The 16,072-nt window shown below is 49.1% G+C and overlaps 1 protein-coding gene across 8 annotated transcripts in view; it reads right to left on the reverse strand.

The window, feature by feature from the left end:
* JADE1 (jade family PHD finger 1) overlaps positions 1-16,072 on the reverse strand; it is a 300,977-nt gene that overhangs the window by 21,485 nt on the left and 263,420 nt on the right. For all 8 annotated transcript variants that reach the window (XM_055550175.1, XM_055550176.1, XM_055550174.1 and 5 more), the window contains 3 exons: positions 14,035-14,112; positions 3,806-3,891; positions 1,529-1,686 (listed from right to left, as the gene is read on the reverse strand). In XM_055550175.1, coding sequence (XP_055406150.1) covers positions 1,529-1,686; positions 3,806-3,891; positions 14,035-14,112 — 322 coding nt within the window. The remainder of the gene's footprint in view (positions 1-1,528; positions 1,687-3,805; positions 3,892-14,034; positions 14,113-16,072) is intronic.

Genomic DNA, 16,072 nt, shown 5'->3' on the forward strand with positions numbered 1-16,072 from the left:
CAGGGGTTAACGACTGAATCCCCCTCCATGATCCAGGCCTGCCCGCCCCTGCTGGAGACCACCAACCACGGGGTTCTCTGGGACACAGAGGAGAAAGGAGCAGCCACACACACAGCGGGTACAGCAGCGCGCTGGGGAGCCGAGGGGAGAACCATCCCCTCCAGGGCTAAAACTCGGGCCTCGGCCATCTCCAGGCAGCCTGAGAATCAGAGTCCTGGCCAAGTTAGGGACACTCCCAACACACACCGGGGATCCCAGGAGAGAAGGCAAGGTCCCTCTGTTCCTCATACTTCCACCTGTGAACACCTGGAGAACTGCTGCCCTCAAACCCGCTCAGGAGAAAGACAGCATGTGAGAAGGCCCAGCCACTGCTGACCAGAGACCATGGCGGCCCAGGAGCCACTCACATCCACACCGTCCCTCCACCTCCAGGTCTCAGGGCGCCGGCAGTTTGCATTAATACCTAGCTGTCCAAGGAGTCCGTCATAGTTCCATCACCCTTATAATACCAGAGTGACTTTATCTATTAATATATGACATTGAGATAGGCAAATTTAAGGGAGTTTTTCCTCCTACTCAACTAAGGGCAGGGTTTCAGGTGAAAGATTCCACAAGCTGTGTGGGTGTTTACTTGTCCTTTGCTGGGCTCAGAATGCCTGGGACTGGGGACACCAACACCAAGCAGTCAGGTGGTGCTGTGCCCCAGGGGTGGGCGAAACCTCAAGAGCCCAGGGAACACTCCACTCACTCCCCAGACGGCAGTCCAGCCTGGGAGGGTCATTTAATCCTGTGCACTTACGGGGACATTTGTCCCAGGGACCCCTAACCCAATAATCAGGCTCGATCATCTCAAGCGCCTGAGGACATAATGGGGGCGAGGGCTGAAGGTAAACTCAGGCCACACTCAGTGATGGTGAAAGAGGACGTTTCGCAAAGCAGGGAGCTGAGGTGGCGGTGAAGCCGGGCGCTCCTTCCCTGGGAGCAGCCTCAGACAGGTGAGCAAACAAGCCCAGCTTCATGCTGAGGCAGGTCATCAAAGACCGACCCTCAAAACCTTTCAGGGGAAAAGTGATTTGGAAGTAAAATCCAGAGAAAGTCTCTAAGAACATGTGGGCAAAGTTTATCCAGGGAGAACTCTAAGGTCCCCTCCACATAGCCCTAACCTGACAGGACTGCTCACCCCCGTCCTCCCCCAGAGGTGGCGCTGACCCAGCAGGACGACAGGCAGACCCCTCCCCAGGAGAGCGGCCTCCAGAAGAGGGAGCCACTGTGCCTACATCCAGGCATCCCACCCCACCCCCACTTCCCGGGAAGTCCTGGAATTTACCTTCCTCTCGAGGAGAGCAGCACCTTTCCAAGGTGGAGGCCCACAGCACCACCTCTGGACCCGAGGCGTGTTTCTACCACCTTTCTTATTCCCCCAGAAGCCCTACTGCTAACTCCAACACTGCTCCCCGCAGCTGGCTGGCTGGCAGGGCAGTAAGACTGCTGCTGGGGGAGGGGTGGCCCCTCTCCAAGGTACGTCTACCTGGCCACAGGCTGGGGGATGGTCCCAGGGCTCACTGGCACCTGGACCCCTTTCTCCCACTCCTGTCTCCAGGGATCCGCCAGCACGTAGTACTCGTCCGGGTTCAGCTGGTAGGAGTCATGGAGCTTCATGGCAGTGATCAGGTCTGTCCTAAACACCTGGACAGGGAGAGCAAAGGGTCATTGACACTGGGTATTTGCATTCTTCTACAGAGCACTGGCAGCTGCAGGGTAACCATGGTACTGCCATGTAACCAGGTCACTGTTTCAACAGAGAACCAGTCTGACCTACTGAGGAAACCCCTGGGCCTGCCAATACCCTGGGCCGTGCTTAGGATGGGAGCGGCGGCAGCTCAGCGCCCTCACTCCCTCCCTGGCTCTGCGAGACGGCCACGTCTGCACCAGCAACGACACAAGAGCCTCAGTGTCCTCCCTGGGAAACTGCTAAGAGACTCCCAAGTCAGCAAGCAGGCTGCTGAAGACGCGTGCCTAAAAACCCCTGGAGGGAGTCATTCCACTCAAGGGCAACTTCCTGGTAAATGTTAAAGAACTAGAACTCCACTAACCATGTAACAACACCAAGCCAAAACCCAGGGCCACCAGGGCTTCTGTTCCCACCCTCAGGCTGCCTCCACCCAGCCCCTGCCCGCTGGGCACCAGAGCTTCCAGCAAGGTGTCTGGAAGGGCGGGTTTTGGGTGGTCAATGCCAGGCAGAGCAAAGGCTGCAAAAATTTAGGAGAGAAGCAACGACAGACCAGTGGAGTCCAGGCAGAAATGAGCTTGTAAAGAATGTGTTTGCACTCCTTCACCTAGTGTAACTTCTGCTAGGTAAGCAGCATTTGTCAGGGAATGAGAGGAGGAGGAGAGAAAAATAAGAAAGCAAGCTACCACCCTCTCCTCACCCTGCCAAAAACAGACCACAAGACTCCAAGGTACCCTCTGCCAAGAGAGCACCTCAATGCCTCATCGAAGGTCAAGGAGGGACCAACCATAAAGGGAGTCCCCTCATGCCTGCTGCTCCTGATGGAGACTTCCCACCAGGGCCTCGCCTCAGTCCGCTCGGGTCTCAGAGCTACAAGAGGAAGTGCTGACCCTGGCATTAGCACCACCCCAAGTTGTATTTGGCACAAAGTGAGCCTGCATCTGTAAGCTACACTCTGTTTACACAAGTCACAATGCTGAACTCTCTCTTCTTGGGACAGGGAGTTCTTTCTTGTGCTGCAAAGTACGGTTCACATTATATGCCTGCTAATAGGTCCCTATTTGTTTTTCCTGGTGACTTTTCAGGTTGGTGATCACTTTAATAAACGTCACCATAATAAAGTCTGAGGCAGGGTCTGAATAAAAGGGCCGTGTCTCCAGCCTGCCATTTTGGATCTGGACTTTCCCCCTGTATGTCACTGAAGTCCCAGGAACTGGCAGGAACCTGGCTGTGCACCTTCCACAAAAGCACAAGTGAGACCAGGGGCCCATGCCCCAGGGGGCGTGAACTGTCAGCCACGCCCTCCCCAGCCCTAAAGACAGAAGTCCTTTCAAGTCTCAGCTCTACATCTTCAGGAAGCAAATTAGTTAAAAACATATTCCAACTAAGTCTGATAAGTATCAGGATTAATAAGGGAATCTGCCAAAGAAGAAGAAAAAATTCAAACTGAAGCAACAAGAAGAGAAAAGGCAGTTACCCCACTCTTTCTGCACTAGAGACTCGGGAGGGGGTGCACAAGACTGAGGCAGACGCCCTCAAACGGACTTGAGATCAGAGGTCCCCAGCAGTGCTCAACCTCAGCTCTTCAAGTATGAAGTCATTTCAACTCAGAAACTTAAAAAAGAAAAAACAACCTGGAACAAAACGCAGGTCAGGGCCAAGGCCAGCACCACCCAGACTGCCCAGCGCTGCCACCGGGAGGGCTTCCAGCAGTGGGGACCGGTGCTCTCACACAGGGACCAGCTGCCTACAGTGCGTATCCGACTGAGCCCGCCAGGCTCCTGTCCATGGGATTTTTCAGTCAAAAATACCGAAGAATATAATTAATAATAGCTAACATGTACTGAGCACAATTTACCTCTGTGTATTAATCCACTGAATCCTCATAAGGATCCTGTAAGGTGAACACCTGCATTATCCCCATCTTACAGATTTGGAAACTGAGGAACAGAGGGGTTACATAACTTACCCAAGAACGCACTGACATTAGTATCAACAATCAGGTGTGTGTGTCAACCATATGCACTCACACACACACGCAGGACATGCACAGTCAGGCCAGCACTCAGAAATTACCTCTGAAGGCTTTCGATCTTCAGGTCTGGAGCAGGAACTTCTCCCGTGCTGGGATCGGGAATTCTGGGACCAGGTAGTCGACAGGCCTAAAGACACAAATGTCCCAAGAAAAGCAATCAATCAGAGGTACACAAACCACTGAGTGTTTGCAGCAAGGCGCCCTCAGTGCCCCCCCAGGAGACGGCCAGTGCCCCGCCGAGCTCTCCCCTCTCCCCAAGAGCTCCTCCACTCCCACACTCACTTCCCACAGCAAGCCAGCAAGACCACTCCGCAGCCAGTGGTCAGGGCCGCTGCGTCACAGCACACTCTCAGAGGGAAGAGGCGCTCAAGCGCACCATGCAGCTGGTGCCTTCATCCATAAGCCCCAACTTCTTCAGAGGTTCAGAGTCTCAGAGTCTCACAGTGGTATATATAAATCCAGAAGCTTTTAAAAAAACTTTCAGGAACTTTTTAAACACTAACATCATTGTGCTATATCCTAAACCCATACCCCAAAACATTAGGAAAAAAGTTCTGACTCCACAAAAGAACTTAGCAATTCCTAGAATAGGAAAACTCTGACCTGCCACAGACTAGGGGCTGCGGCCATATCACCTTTAAAATTGCCTGCTCCCCTATCCCAGAAAATGCCTGCCAGCATCGGCCCTTCTCTGAGTTCGGAGGACAGGATGCTCTTATCCCATCATGTGGCCCCTTCCCCCGCTAAATCATGGAAATGGGGAGCTCCACCAGGCCACCTACATCTCCTTAATGCCACAATGTCGGAGTTCCTCTTGCTCCGGATGTCTTTCCCCGGGGAGGGCTCATCCACACCCACAGTCTCACCTGGGAGACTGTCAGACCTGCATTCCCACAGTAGTGTCCCTCCCAAGCACCAGGTCCATGCTCCCCCCTTCGGATCAGACTTCACGCAAGCCCCGAGTGTTCCTAAGGTGGGTCAACTCAGCACTACAGTAACTGGGCTCAATATTTTATTCAACCCTGTTTTTCTTCTTCTTCTATTCAAGAGTCATTCTAAACTCTCCTAACTCGGGACACATCCAATTAATGGCCGAGTGGAATGCAGCTGCCCAGGACCTCAGCACCTCAGCCCCTCTTCTCCAACCCTGTCACTGCCTCCTGTCTCTGGATGCTGTATCACTGCCTGAGATCCAAAACCACCCTAACTACCTGCAGTGTGTCTAGCTTCCTAATAACTCTCCTCCCTGTTGAACAGACTGTAGCATTTCCCATAAATTAACACCACTCCCCCTCCCCCCAAAATAAAAGCTAAAACCTGAGGGGGACTGCCATTCTATCAACAAAATCACTTTTCACTCAAACAGGAAACTCTTATCTCTACAGATTCCAGAGACAAGGGACACAATCAAAGCACCCTTAAGACCTTGGGGATATAAAGACATAGATTCTGCATGTAAGCCTATCATCAGATTTGCCATGACGGAGACTAAGGGGATTGCCAAGCGTCCCTCAAGAGGCAAAAGCACTCCCGCTGATGACCAGTCCTGAGCTTGTTTATTGGGTCAACTGGCTGTGCGGTTGGGCCAGCAGAACACATTTCCTACCGGTAATCCTACTGAGTGGTTCAGTCTTAAACTCCTGAATGAACAAGAAAGTTTCACTCCCACACTAAAAGGAATATTCTGGGCATACTGGGGTAAGTCTGACTTGCAGGAAGTTCTAAATCTGGTCATTATTGGATAAAGGAAGACAGAAACCAAATTAGGAACCCAGAGAGGAAGGCGGCTGGGCAGCTCACAGTCTCTAGACAGGCCTGTCTTGCCCCCTCCGGTCCTTGGGCCCACCCTCCAGCAGCCCAGACAGTCTGCACAAGCAGACTCGACAGACTGCCCCGGAGCCCGGGGAGGGGCAGAGATGCAGGGCGCAAAGGGGTGGCCCCTCTACTGCGAATCGCTATCTTAAGTGTTAGGGACAACCTCCAGGCTGGTTCTCAAGGTTCCATGCGGCTGGCACAGAACTCAATCCAAGGAATAGTGATCATTTTGAAACTTTTCCTAGGACTGCTTTCACATTCTTGAAAAACGCTGCCTGTTTTTAAAAACAGATATTCAAAACTGCTACAAATCTGGCATCTAATTCTATTACCCAAGAGAAAGACTGGTCCACCCAGAAATAGTCTGTTTCTCTTCCTTTTAATTTGCCTAATGCAAAAGGAGGAAGAGAAAAACTAGTATTAAACTCACCTTGCAGAAAGGGCAAGATTGGGGGGAAAGCTAAGCTTAAATTATCTCCGACATAAGGAATATTCTTAGTTTACTTATAAAGCCAAAAACCAGAAACCATCCAAATAGCGGCATATCCATACCATGGGGTACTATCTGGCATTAAAAAAGAATGAGCTGTTGATACATACAACATGGATGAATGTGGGAATAATTATGTGGAGTGAAAAATGCCAGATAAAAAGAGTACATATTATTCCATTTATATAAAACTCTGGAAAATATAAACTAATCTATAGTGACAGAAAGTAGATCAGAGGTTAACTGGGGAAAGAGGAAAGGGAAGGATTCTCTTCAGTTTTATGATTTCATGGATGTAAACATGTCAACATGTATCAAAGTGTACACTTTTAAGTGTGAGCAGAAAATAATTGATGATTTTCTGCCATCCATTTAGAATAAAGGAGAAGAAAACGCTCCGTTTTACTCTATGCAGGTGGTCTGTACAGAACCTAGACTTGGCTCAACAGTGAGAAGCAGCTGGTCCCTCCCTCCCTTGTCCAGCAGCAGATACTTGTTGTTGGCAATTTCCTCCTTCTAATTCACTTTAAAACTATGTAATAACTATTCACAACATACAGTACACCTAACGAAGTCAGTGCTATGCACACAGCAGATTCTTAATGTTTTAAAAAATGTCTTTAAGTAGACAAAAATAGTGTCGCTGTTCAGGATTATAACTCAAGAACTGAAGGTGGCAGGTACTAAGAACGTACCGCTGTTTTACCTATTAGAAGATAGGCTTTTGAGCGCAAGGAAAATGAGGTCATGGAAAATAAAGCACTAATGCCTTTAAAGACAGCGTGGTGGGGCCACTGCTTCCTGACCAGAACACACCTCCATCTACAAAGTCCACAGGAGCCTCCAAGCAATGCCTGATGTCCCTACACGAGTTCTCTCTCAGCCATGCTCCGGTTCCTCCCAGACCATGATCCAAGCAGAAGAATTCACACTCATTTTTAATTTTAAAAAGTTATGATATAGAACTTTTTAAGTATGTTGGGTTAAAAAAAAAATCAGTATTTCTAACACGAAAGGACTAGGAGACAATGATTTACAGTAAAATACTGGCCACTCATTAGTCCTGAAAAGCCATGTGCTAAGATTATGCTGGGTTAAATGCTGTATTTTGTTTTTGTTTTCAGAGTGCTGACATTTACTGATAAGCTAAGAATATGGCAAGTAAATTTTTTTTTTATTTTCTTGTTGCTTTCAAGAGAAGTGTTAGGAACTCTAAAAATTCAGCAGTAACATTTAAAATTACTTACTGCCCATACACAAGATATTATTACCTAAAGTTAAGTCCACTCTACTGACAAGTGACTTTTAAATTCTTGACATGTACTTTTAGTATCAACAATTAATCTTATTAAACACGGAGAAGAATTAGCGAAAAATAAAGCCCTGCTTTATTATCCCCATCTTCCCTTAAAACAGAAATGCAGGGGTGATGAAAGTGACAGAAGGCTCGGAGGTCGCAGCATCACGAGCATGATCCTGTGCGTGCTCTGCACTACTCACCCTGCTTTCTGGTTCTAGTCTGCATTTACCTTCAACACTGTCCTTCGAAATATAGTCATGCTCTCTTGCCCTAGATCCAAAATAAGGGGGAAACCTCAAGAGTAAATCTAATACATACTGCACACACCTCCAACATCTGGTAGAGTGTGTGTTAAGCCTTCCAGGTGGTGCAGCGCATGGAAGGTTCAGCAGAGAGTGAACGGCAGGCGGCACAGGCGGGCGCTCACCCCACCACAAATGCAAACTACGAGAGAACCTCACCCCCGACCAAACGGTGCATCTCCTATCTCAGACCCTGCTTCTAGACCCTAAATCCCACGCTGGTGCTTTTAGGAGTGTTAAACCAGCTCAACAAAATGAGGTGCTTAGGACCAGCAAGTATGGAGCCCAGAGGGCCAGTCAATGTCACAACAGTGCAGACTGGAGAGAGGGCGGCCAGCCCTCTCTGGCCTCTCGAGGCCAGCCCTGCACCAGTGAGGTGGTGCTGCGGAATGTCCAGTCTGAGAGAAGGGAACAGATTTAACACAGTGCCCATTTGCTTGCACTGTGTGATAGAAGACCCGCCTCCCACACCACTGCTCTTTCTACCAGGGCCTGACCCCACACCTCCCACAGCCCAAGCCCTTTCCCTCCCAAAATGGCTTGTTAGCTCTGCAGTTTATCTTCCAAAGCACAAAGCTTGATGGGTGAGTGTTCAGAGCACTGGCCCAGGAATGTTTCAACATACCTGGGCCTTCAACCAACTGACACAAATGTTTTGTTTCACAATCACCCAGCCCTTCTGTTAAGTCCAAGTCCATGTAGCAGATCAGGTGCTAGTTGCTCCTTGAGCTCAAGATGATGCTCTGCCCATCAATGTCGACAAGCCACAAGCTGGGTGTGAAAAGGGATAAAACCATCTCCACGTGCCTAGAGGAGACATGCGTACTGCACACATTCTGCAGTACTTGAGCCAATACTCCCACATTTCAAGAATTCCTACACAACTCCTCGGTGTCCCAAGATTCAACTGATGGTGGCAAAGGAGCAAATTAAAGGTCCAGTCACACAGAAATAGAAGCGGAAGCAGAGTTATTAACCTTTATGCAAAAGAGAAACCACTGAGAAACCTCTGAAGACTTGTCATGAAGGAAACCAAGCACAGTCAAATACACAAACAAAAAAAAGTGAAAGCAAGTTATTAAAAAATGTAACTAACACAAAAGGTCCAAATGAGAAAGCATGTTTCATCCACTAAAAACTTTGGTGCTTCTTCTCTGTTTATCTGTAAGCTGGAGAGAGCCCAGGAAAACCAAAGTCCTCACATAACTTCACGTTTGTCACTCATCAACCTGCATTGCTAAGTGCAAAATTAGTTGGTTGACTTTCTTCTGTGTCTTTGTCATCACAATTGAGGGAGCAGAACTTGGTTGGGTAACTGGAAAAGACAGAAGTGTTTCAGGGTCAGCACAGGTGTGGAAGCCGGCAGACCAGGTAAGGCGTCCACAAGGCGCCTGGCTCCGCAGCCCCTCGCCTCACCCAAGACCTTCCCGCAGGGAGGTCAGCACAGCCCTGAAATTTGAGGCATGAGGCAAAAATGGTTCCTAGACCCAATTCCAATATGCACTTGTGGAAGCTTCCGCATGCTAACAAGCAACTGTCAGGTGCCAGCAGGATGTCCAAGAATTCAACTCAATTCTGACATGGAGACAGAACTAGATTCCACAGACTTAGTCCCACAAGACCACCATCCGCTTCAGGGGCCAGCCGCCAAGCCCAGGCTGTTACCTGTGCCTCTGACTGGCAGAGGTTCCCAAGACCCTCTCCTCGAGAAATTGGTCAGAGCAGCTCACAGAACTCAAAGAAACATGTTCCATACTAGATAACCAATTTATTATAAAAAAGATACTGAAGGGGATGAATCAATAGCCAATAAAGAGATGCACAGGACAAGGCCTGGGCAAAGGGCACGGGCATCCACTCTCAGAGCGCACCGTTCTTGCCCAGCCGCCGCAGGGCCACCGCCTGCAAGCTCACCGAGCTCTGGGCTTTCAGGATTGTACGGAGGCTTCGTTATACAAGCGTGACTGATTAAATCACTGGCCACTGATGACCAACTCAATCTCCAGCTCCATCTCCAGCTCCTCTCCTCCCCGCTCAGGCTGGGTGGAAACACTGAAACTAGCCCCACTGTCCCATTTGCCAAAACCCCTGAAGACGGAGGCCCAAGGACTCGGAAGAGATAAAGCGCTTGTTTCCCGAGGCTGCACCCTGGCACAAGGCATTAAACTTACGAGACTGGCTGAGCCACCCCGTCCCAGGAGCCCAGCCCGCGAACACCCCAACGCGGTTTCATCCAACTGCGAGGCTGGCAGTCCAGGGCACCTGGAGAATGGCTCCCACAGCTCTGCCTGCAGCTGGAGGCGGGCTTGCACTGGTGCAGACAGTGCCTGTGCATCCCCAACTGTAAATACCATGCCGCTATTCCCCTGGACCAAGCCAGAAATCAAAGCAAAGGGCTCCGGCCCAGGAGGCCAGCCGGGCCCAGCCAGGGCTATGTGGGGGCCCCAAGCTGATGTCTGCAGCTGTCTCTTCTCCACTTGGACATGCGAGGCGCTGGGCTGGGAGCTGCCACCAAACTCCTGTCAGAAATGCAGACTGGAAAGGCTGGGGAGCGGCCACTGCACTGACACAGCCCTTGTTGTGTGAGCAAGGCTTCCAAGCACCCAGACTCAACCAAGGGCAGGCTCCGCTCTGGGCACCTGAGTGCAGAGGCAGAAGGCACCCTACTCACACCCACCGTGTGCCTTCATGAGAGGATGGCATCCAACGCACACAGGCAGGCTGGTGGCAGAGGCCCACACGGGACAGTAGCCGCCCTCAGAGAAGGTGGAAAGCGTGTTTATGCTGTAGATGTGTGCACGTGTCTCTATGACCCAGCATTCTAAGGGTTCTAAATGAGAGCCGTTTGCCACAACCATCACCCGCCTTAACGACCAAATCAGCAGGCCGAGACAGGCAGCACGGCCACAAAGGACCACCACACACTTCTCCCTGGATCAACCATGAAGAGGCCAGCCTGCCTCCCTTCTATGAGCAGCTATCGTCTTCTTCCTCGACCACCACCCCTCAATTTCCATGTGGAGCCCAGGGCAGAAGAAAAACCAGCTTCGTGGTCTACCTACATTAAGCCTCCAGCACATCATAAATATCTACCTTAGTCTTCAGGGAGACCAGCATAGACACAAACATATTAGCTGGAGGCCAAAACCAGCCCATTACAAAGAAGGTGACTTGATGGATACACTTTTGGTAGGGACTTTGGACACCTTTCTTCCTCCTAGAGCTCTGGGTGAAAAAACAGGTTTAGATGAAGCATCTGGTCTTCTATGGGCTGAACTATGTCCCCCCCAAATTTCTTATGTTGAAACATAACCCCCCAGTATCTCAGAATGTGACTGTATTATATTATTTGGAGATAAAGCCTTTAAAATGGTGATTAAAATGATGGGTCCCAATCCAATGTCACTGATCACAAGAGGACATTTAAACACACAGAGACATCAAGGATGCACATGGTCAGAGGAAAGACCTGTGAAGACTCAGTAAGACGGTGGCAGTTGGTCTGCAAGCCAAGCAGAGAGCCCTCAGGAGAAAACAAACCTGCCAACATCTTGACCTTGGACTTCCAGCCTCTAGAATCGTAAGAAGTAAATGTCTGTTGTTTAAGCCACAAAGGCTGTGGGATTCGTTACGTCTGCCGGCAATGATGAATGGAAGGGCCTCTGGGCAGCTGACAAGGCCTGGACTGAGCCAGGGTCCAGAACTACACTGTCCACTATGGTAATCACTAGCCATGTGGCTTTTTAAATTTTAATTAAGATTAAACAAAATTTTAAAACTCAGTTCCTTACTTATACAACATTTCCCTTCTATTGGGCAGCTCTACTCCAGAAAGCAGAAGGGTCTAAGTCTGAGAGAACATCCCGGAGAACCTTTTGTGACTCAGCCCTCCCAAGGTGGACAAGAGGCCCGAGTCAGAGCAAGCACAGACCTGTTCCTCAACCAAAAAAGCAGGGGAAGAGGCCTCTCTGGGCCTTTCATCAAGCACTGGAAGTAATTCATGAACCCTTCTTCTGATTAATTCTGAACCTATAAAAGCAATGTTTCCTTTTTGCAATTGCTGCAGGAGCAATTGTACTCAGCAAGCAGCAAGCACTTACTGAGAGCATACAACTCCAGAGGACACTTTGACAGGCACCAGAGGTGCAGAAAAGGGATACCTAAGCTCGTTTTTGCCTCAAGGAGTAAAAGGCCTAAGTAAATATTAAAGAAAACAAGTAGTGAGGGCCATGAACCAACAAGTACCAAGAAGTTCAGAAGGCATTCCCAACGGCTCCCACAGGTGGGGTACAGCCCCCTCACACAGTCCCCTGAAACAGAAGGCAAGCCCCGCGCCCGGAGCACTCACTCCTGGGCCTCTGCTTTCCTCACCCGGTTCACTCCCGCCTCGTGCCAAAGGTCAGCTCCCACTGTCTGTCCCGGAGGGTCACAGCCCTCCCCATCTGGTCACAGCTTTCCCATCACCACCAATTCTCCTCCGAGCTGCTCCATGCCTGCACCCGAAGCTCCAATCAAACTGTGTTTGAGCTCTTCTGTTTCTAATAGTTCTGCTGGCTGTCAGTGTGCTGCCCACAGCAAAGCCTTGCTTTCTAATTTGCTGTTTTTAATTCTGCTGCTTTTAATCTGCAGAAAGTGAAGAAGAACTAAAGAGCCTCTTCATGAAAGTGAAAGAGGAGAGTGAAAAAGTTGGCTTAAAGCTCAACATTCAGAAAACGAAGATCATGGCATCCAGTCCCACCACTTCATGGCAAATAGATGGGGAAACAGTGGCAGACTTTATTTTTCTGGGCTCCAAAATCACTGCAGATGGTGACTGCAGCCATGAAATTAAAAGACGCTTACTCCTTGGAAGAAAAGTTATGACCAACCTAGACAGGATATTAAAAAGCAGAGACATTACTTTGCCAACAAAGGCCCGTCTAGTCAAGGCTATGGTTTTTCCAGTAGTCATGTATGGATGTGAGAGTTGGACCATAAAGAAAGCTGAGTGCCAAAGAATTGATTACTTTTGAACTGTGGTGTTGGAGAAGACTCTTGAGAGTCCCTTGGACTGCAATGAGATCCAACCAGTCAATCCTAAGGGAAATCAGTCCTGAATATTCATTGGAAGGACTGATGCTCAAGCTGAAACTCCAATACTTTGGCCACATGATGCGAAGAACTGACTCATTGGAAAAGACCCTGACGCTGGGAAAGATTGAGGGCTGGAAGAGAAGGGGACAACAGAGGATGAGATGGTTGGATGGCATCACCGACTCAATGGACATGAGTTTGGGTGAATTCCGGGAATTGGCGATGGACAGGGAGGCCTGGAGTGCTGCAGTCCATGGGGTCACAAAGTTGGACATGACTGAGCGACTGAAATGAACTTAACTGAATCTGCCAAAACTTGGAGCACAGAAAAACAAGTTTGCATAAAACAATTTCATCCTTCAGGACTGCTCAACTCCCGTCTCCTCTATAGGTTTCCCTGGCCCCTCCCTCCTCTGAATGTGTCTACACATATTCATTTCCACAGTGCATTAGAAAGCCATCTCCAACTGTCCTGATAAGATCCAGCTCTGATGGAGAGTCATGTGTCAAAGACAGAGTTCCTTGTAAACAGGCCCAATACCTTTCCCATCACTCAGCAGAGCAAGCACTCTTTCAAGGTTTCCCAAATCTGATCTGTAATACAAAACATAAGATAATAGGCCAGAGCTCAGGCATGCTGCTAGGTTCAAAATTTCCTTGTTATCTGAAAGACACTCTTCCCTGGGTCGTCTGTGAGCTTCCCAATACACAGACGCCGTGTGACATTTATTTTGACTGCCTGGAAGCCAACTAACTTCTGGTTCTCAGCTGCACTGTGAAAATATGAGGATGCCAGAGAGCTGAGTCGCAGACAGTAGTATTATTAAGTACAGTCATGTTCAAATCCACTGAAGAGCGCTGACTCGTGACCTACTAAAAACCTGTGCTTGATATTTTCACATCACTCCAGGCAGCCCAATCTCCCTTTGTATCAGGCTGGACTAGTTAATAATTAACTGGCTTCGATTAAGTTCCCTTTTCATAAAGAACAACTGTGAGGTGCTGTAAATGATGTTTAGGAAAAACAGACACACCATCGACTCTGGAAACTGGATTATTCACCTTTGGACAACAAACAGGAAGCCTGAGGAATGCCGCCTGCATTCAACCTCACCCAGGAAGATAAAGACCTGCAGCATCCCACTCAGATGTGATACTCAGGCCTTGGCTCTTTTCTGACCTCCCTGATACATGAAGCGCCTCAGCTCTTTAAAGCATTACATTAAAAAATCCTGTTTTTACATGGACCCAAACCCTGGTAGGCTCCAAGAACAACAAAGCAGGACTTACTGCCATTGTCGTCAGAATCCTCACTGCTGCTGGGAAGGCGACCTCGTTTCATGATCTCCCCGGGAAACAGCAGGCAGCCTGCAAAGCAATGAGACAGCACTTAACCCAAGATGATAGCACACAACCAGCAAGTTGTGCTTCAGACGGCAGCCCAGGATTTACAGCACACAAAAAGCAAACAATCGGCTTCAAGTAGCATTTGAATTATAAACAGTAAAAAGACCAAAGAGACATAATTAGGTGCAATTATTAACAGAACAGGTTCAAAAAGGAGGGGGAGAGGGGGAGAAATTACACATCAGCAGGTCTCCCAAAGGTGCCAGGCTTCTCTCTCGCTCCTGTGACATTATCACTACAACTACTCCGGGAGTCTCTTTAGCTGACTGGCAGCAAGCTCTGCAGAAATAAACCCATGGCAATGAGCACAGTGCTTCCTCACTATACACAGATTCATATTTTACACGCGTATTGGGGTGGGCGGGTGGTTAGGGATGGGGCTAAGCCGGGATGTGTGAGTATTTACACTGCACTGGGCAGCATTGCTTCTCGGGCAAATACTGCTGAAAGAATCCTAAAAACTGAATACCCAGAATTCTAGGAACGAAGCAAATGGGACACTGGGAATGCAAATGCCTATCCTAGTCATCTCCAACACCCCAGCAATTCATTCTTATCCAGACTCCTCCCCTTTACTCAGGAGGAAAACTCCAGTCTAAAAGGTTTAAGCGGTGACCTGCCCAAGGTCACATTGTGAGCAGGCAAAATCCAATTTCACTACCTTTTCCCCAACTCCTTACAGGCCTTGTCCAACCCAACTCAACCAAATGAAGAAAGCAGTCTGAGCAGACACCCAGTCTACCCGGCCAGCTCCTGCCAGGCCTCCAGCACCACAGAACAGAGAAAGAGGGCGGTGGACTGAGACTGAATGGCCACCGCCGAGCTCCCACAGACGACCATGAGGTTATATTCAGACACGGCAGCTTTCTAAACACAACCAAAAAGCTTTTCCAAACTAAAAATTACTCATCACCTTGCCATCTTTAGGGCCCAAATACTACTGCCAGATCGGTAATTCCCAAAGAGAGAGGAGGGCTTTCCAAGTCAAAGTATGGTTGGTCAGCCATCCCCTCCCCGCTCAGCCTCTCAGAAAAGTACATCCCAACCTCTCCCTCCCTGGGAATCCCACCATGGCAATGTGATGAGTTTCTTAAAGTGAGGCACACAGGAACCACGTGGGGAAAGAATGTGGAGCATCACTATGCTAGAACAGAACAAGACAGAGACTGCTCTACAAGTCAGAAATAAAAACCCAAAGGTCCGCTCTAAGTGGAACTGGAAAACTGAAGTCAAGAAAAGCTGAAAGCATTCCATACAATGCATCTGCTCCCACCTTCAAAGCAGACCTATATGGTTCTTTCAAACATTCAGGCCCCTAATCTATACTGAAAATTTCCTTTCTGAGACACTCACCAGTTAAGGTTTGTATGTTTTCACCAAATGATTCTTCAAAAGATGATTAAAAGGACTTCCAAGAGGAAGCCAGGACATGAGTCCTGATCTGGGTCACAGGTATCGTCTACAGTCATAAAATCGACAACCAGTGAGGCCCCACCCGCAGCCCTGGCTTTTCTGCAGAGCCCTCTTCACCCGTAACTCTTAACACCGAGCAACCTAGGGCAGGCCCACCCCAGAGAAAGTTTCTCAGTCGGCAAACTCCTGTGGCCCACTGCCCACGTGACTATCCTCCCTGCCCTGTCACCCTCTGCCAAAACACCAGGTGCTGACAGCTGAGCTGTCCTCCCACTTTCTAGAAGGCACCCCTGCCCTCCCCCCTCCAAACCGTCAGGAGGCACCAGGCGAAAACAGAAAGGCAAAGACCCAGCAGCTTCAGCTCCTAAATACTACACCGCAAGAGAGCTTGAGAGCAAGAAAAAGAGAAAAAGAAAGTGCTTCCTAAAGAGGAATTCCTTAAGAGTCACAGTGTGGAGCATCAGGGCAAGAAGAATGCAGTCCCCCCATCGTGAGCAGGTGTTAAGAA

This window comes from Bubalus kerabau, chromosome 16 (assembly GCF_029407905.1).
Source record: "Bubalus kerabau isolate K-KA32 ecotype Philippines breed swamp buffalo chromosome 16, PCC_UOA_SB_1v2, whole genome shotgun sequence".
In the NCBI taxonomy this organism is placed as follows: domain Eukaryota; kingdom Metazoa; phylum Chordata; class Mammalia; order Artiodactyla; family Bovidae; genus Bubalus; species Bubalus kerabau.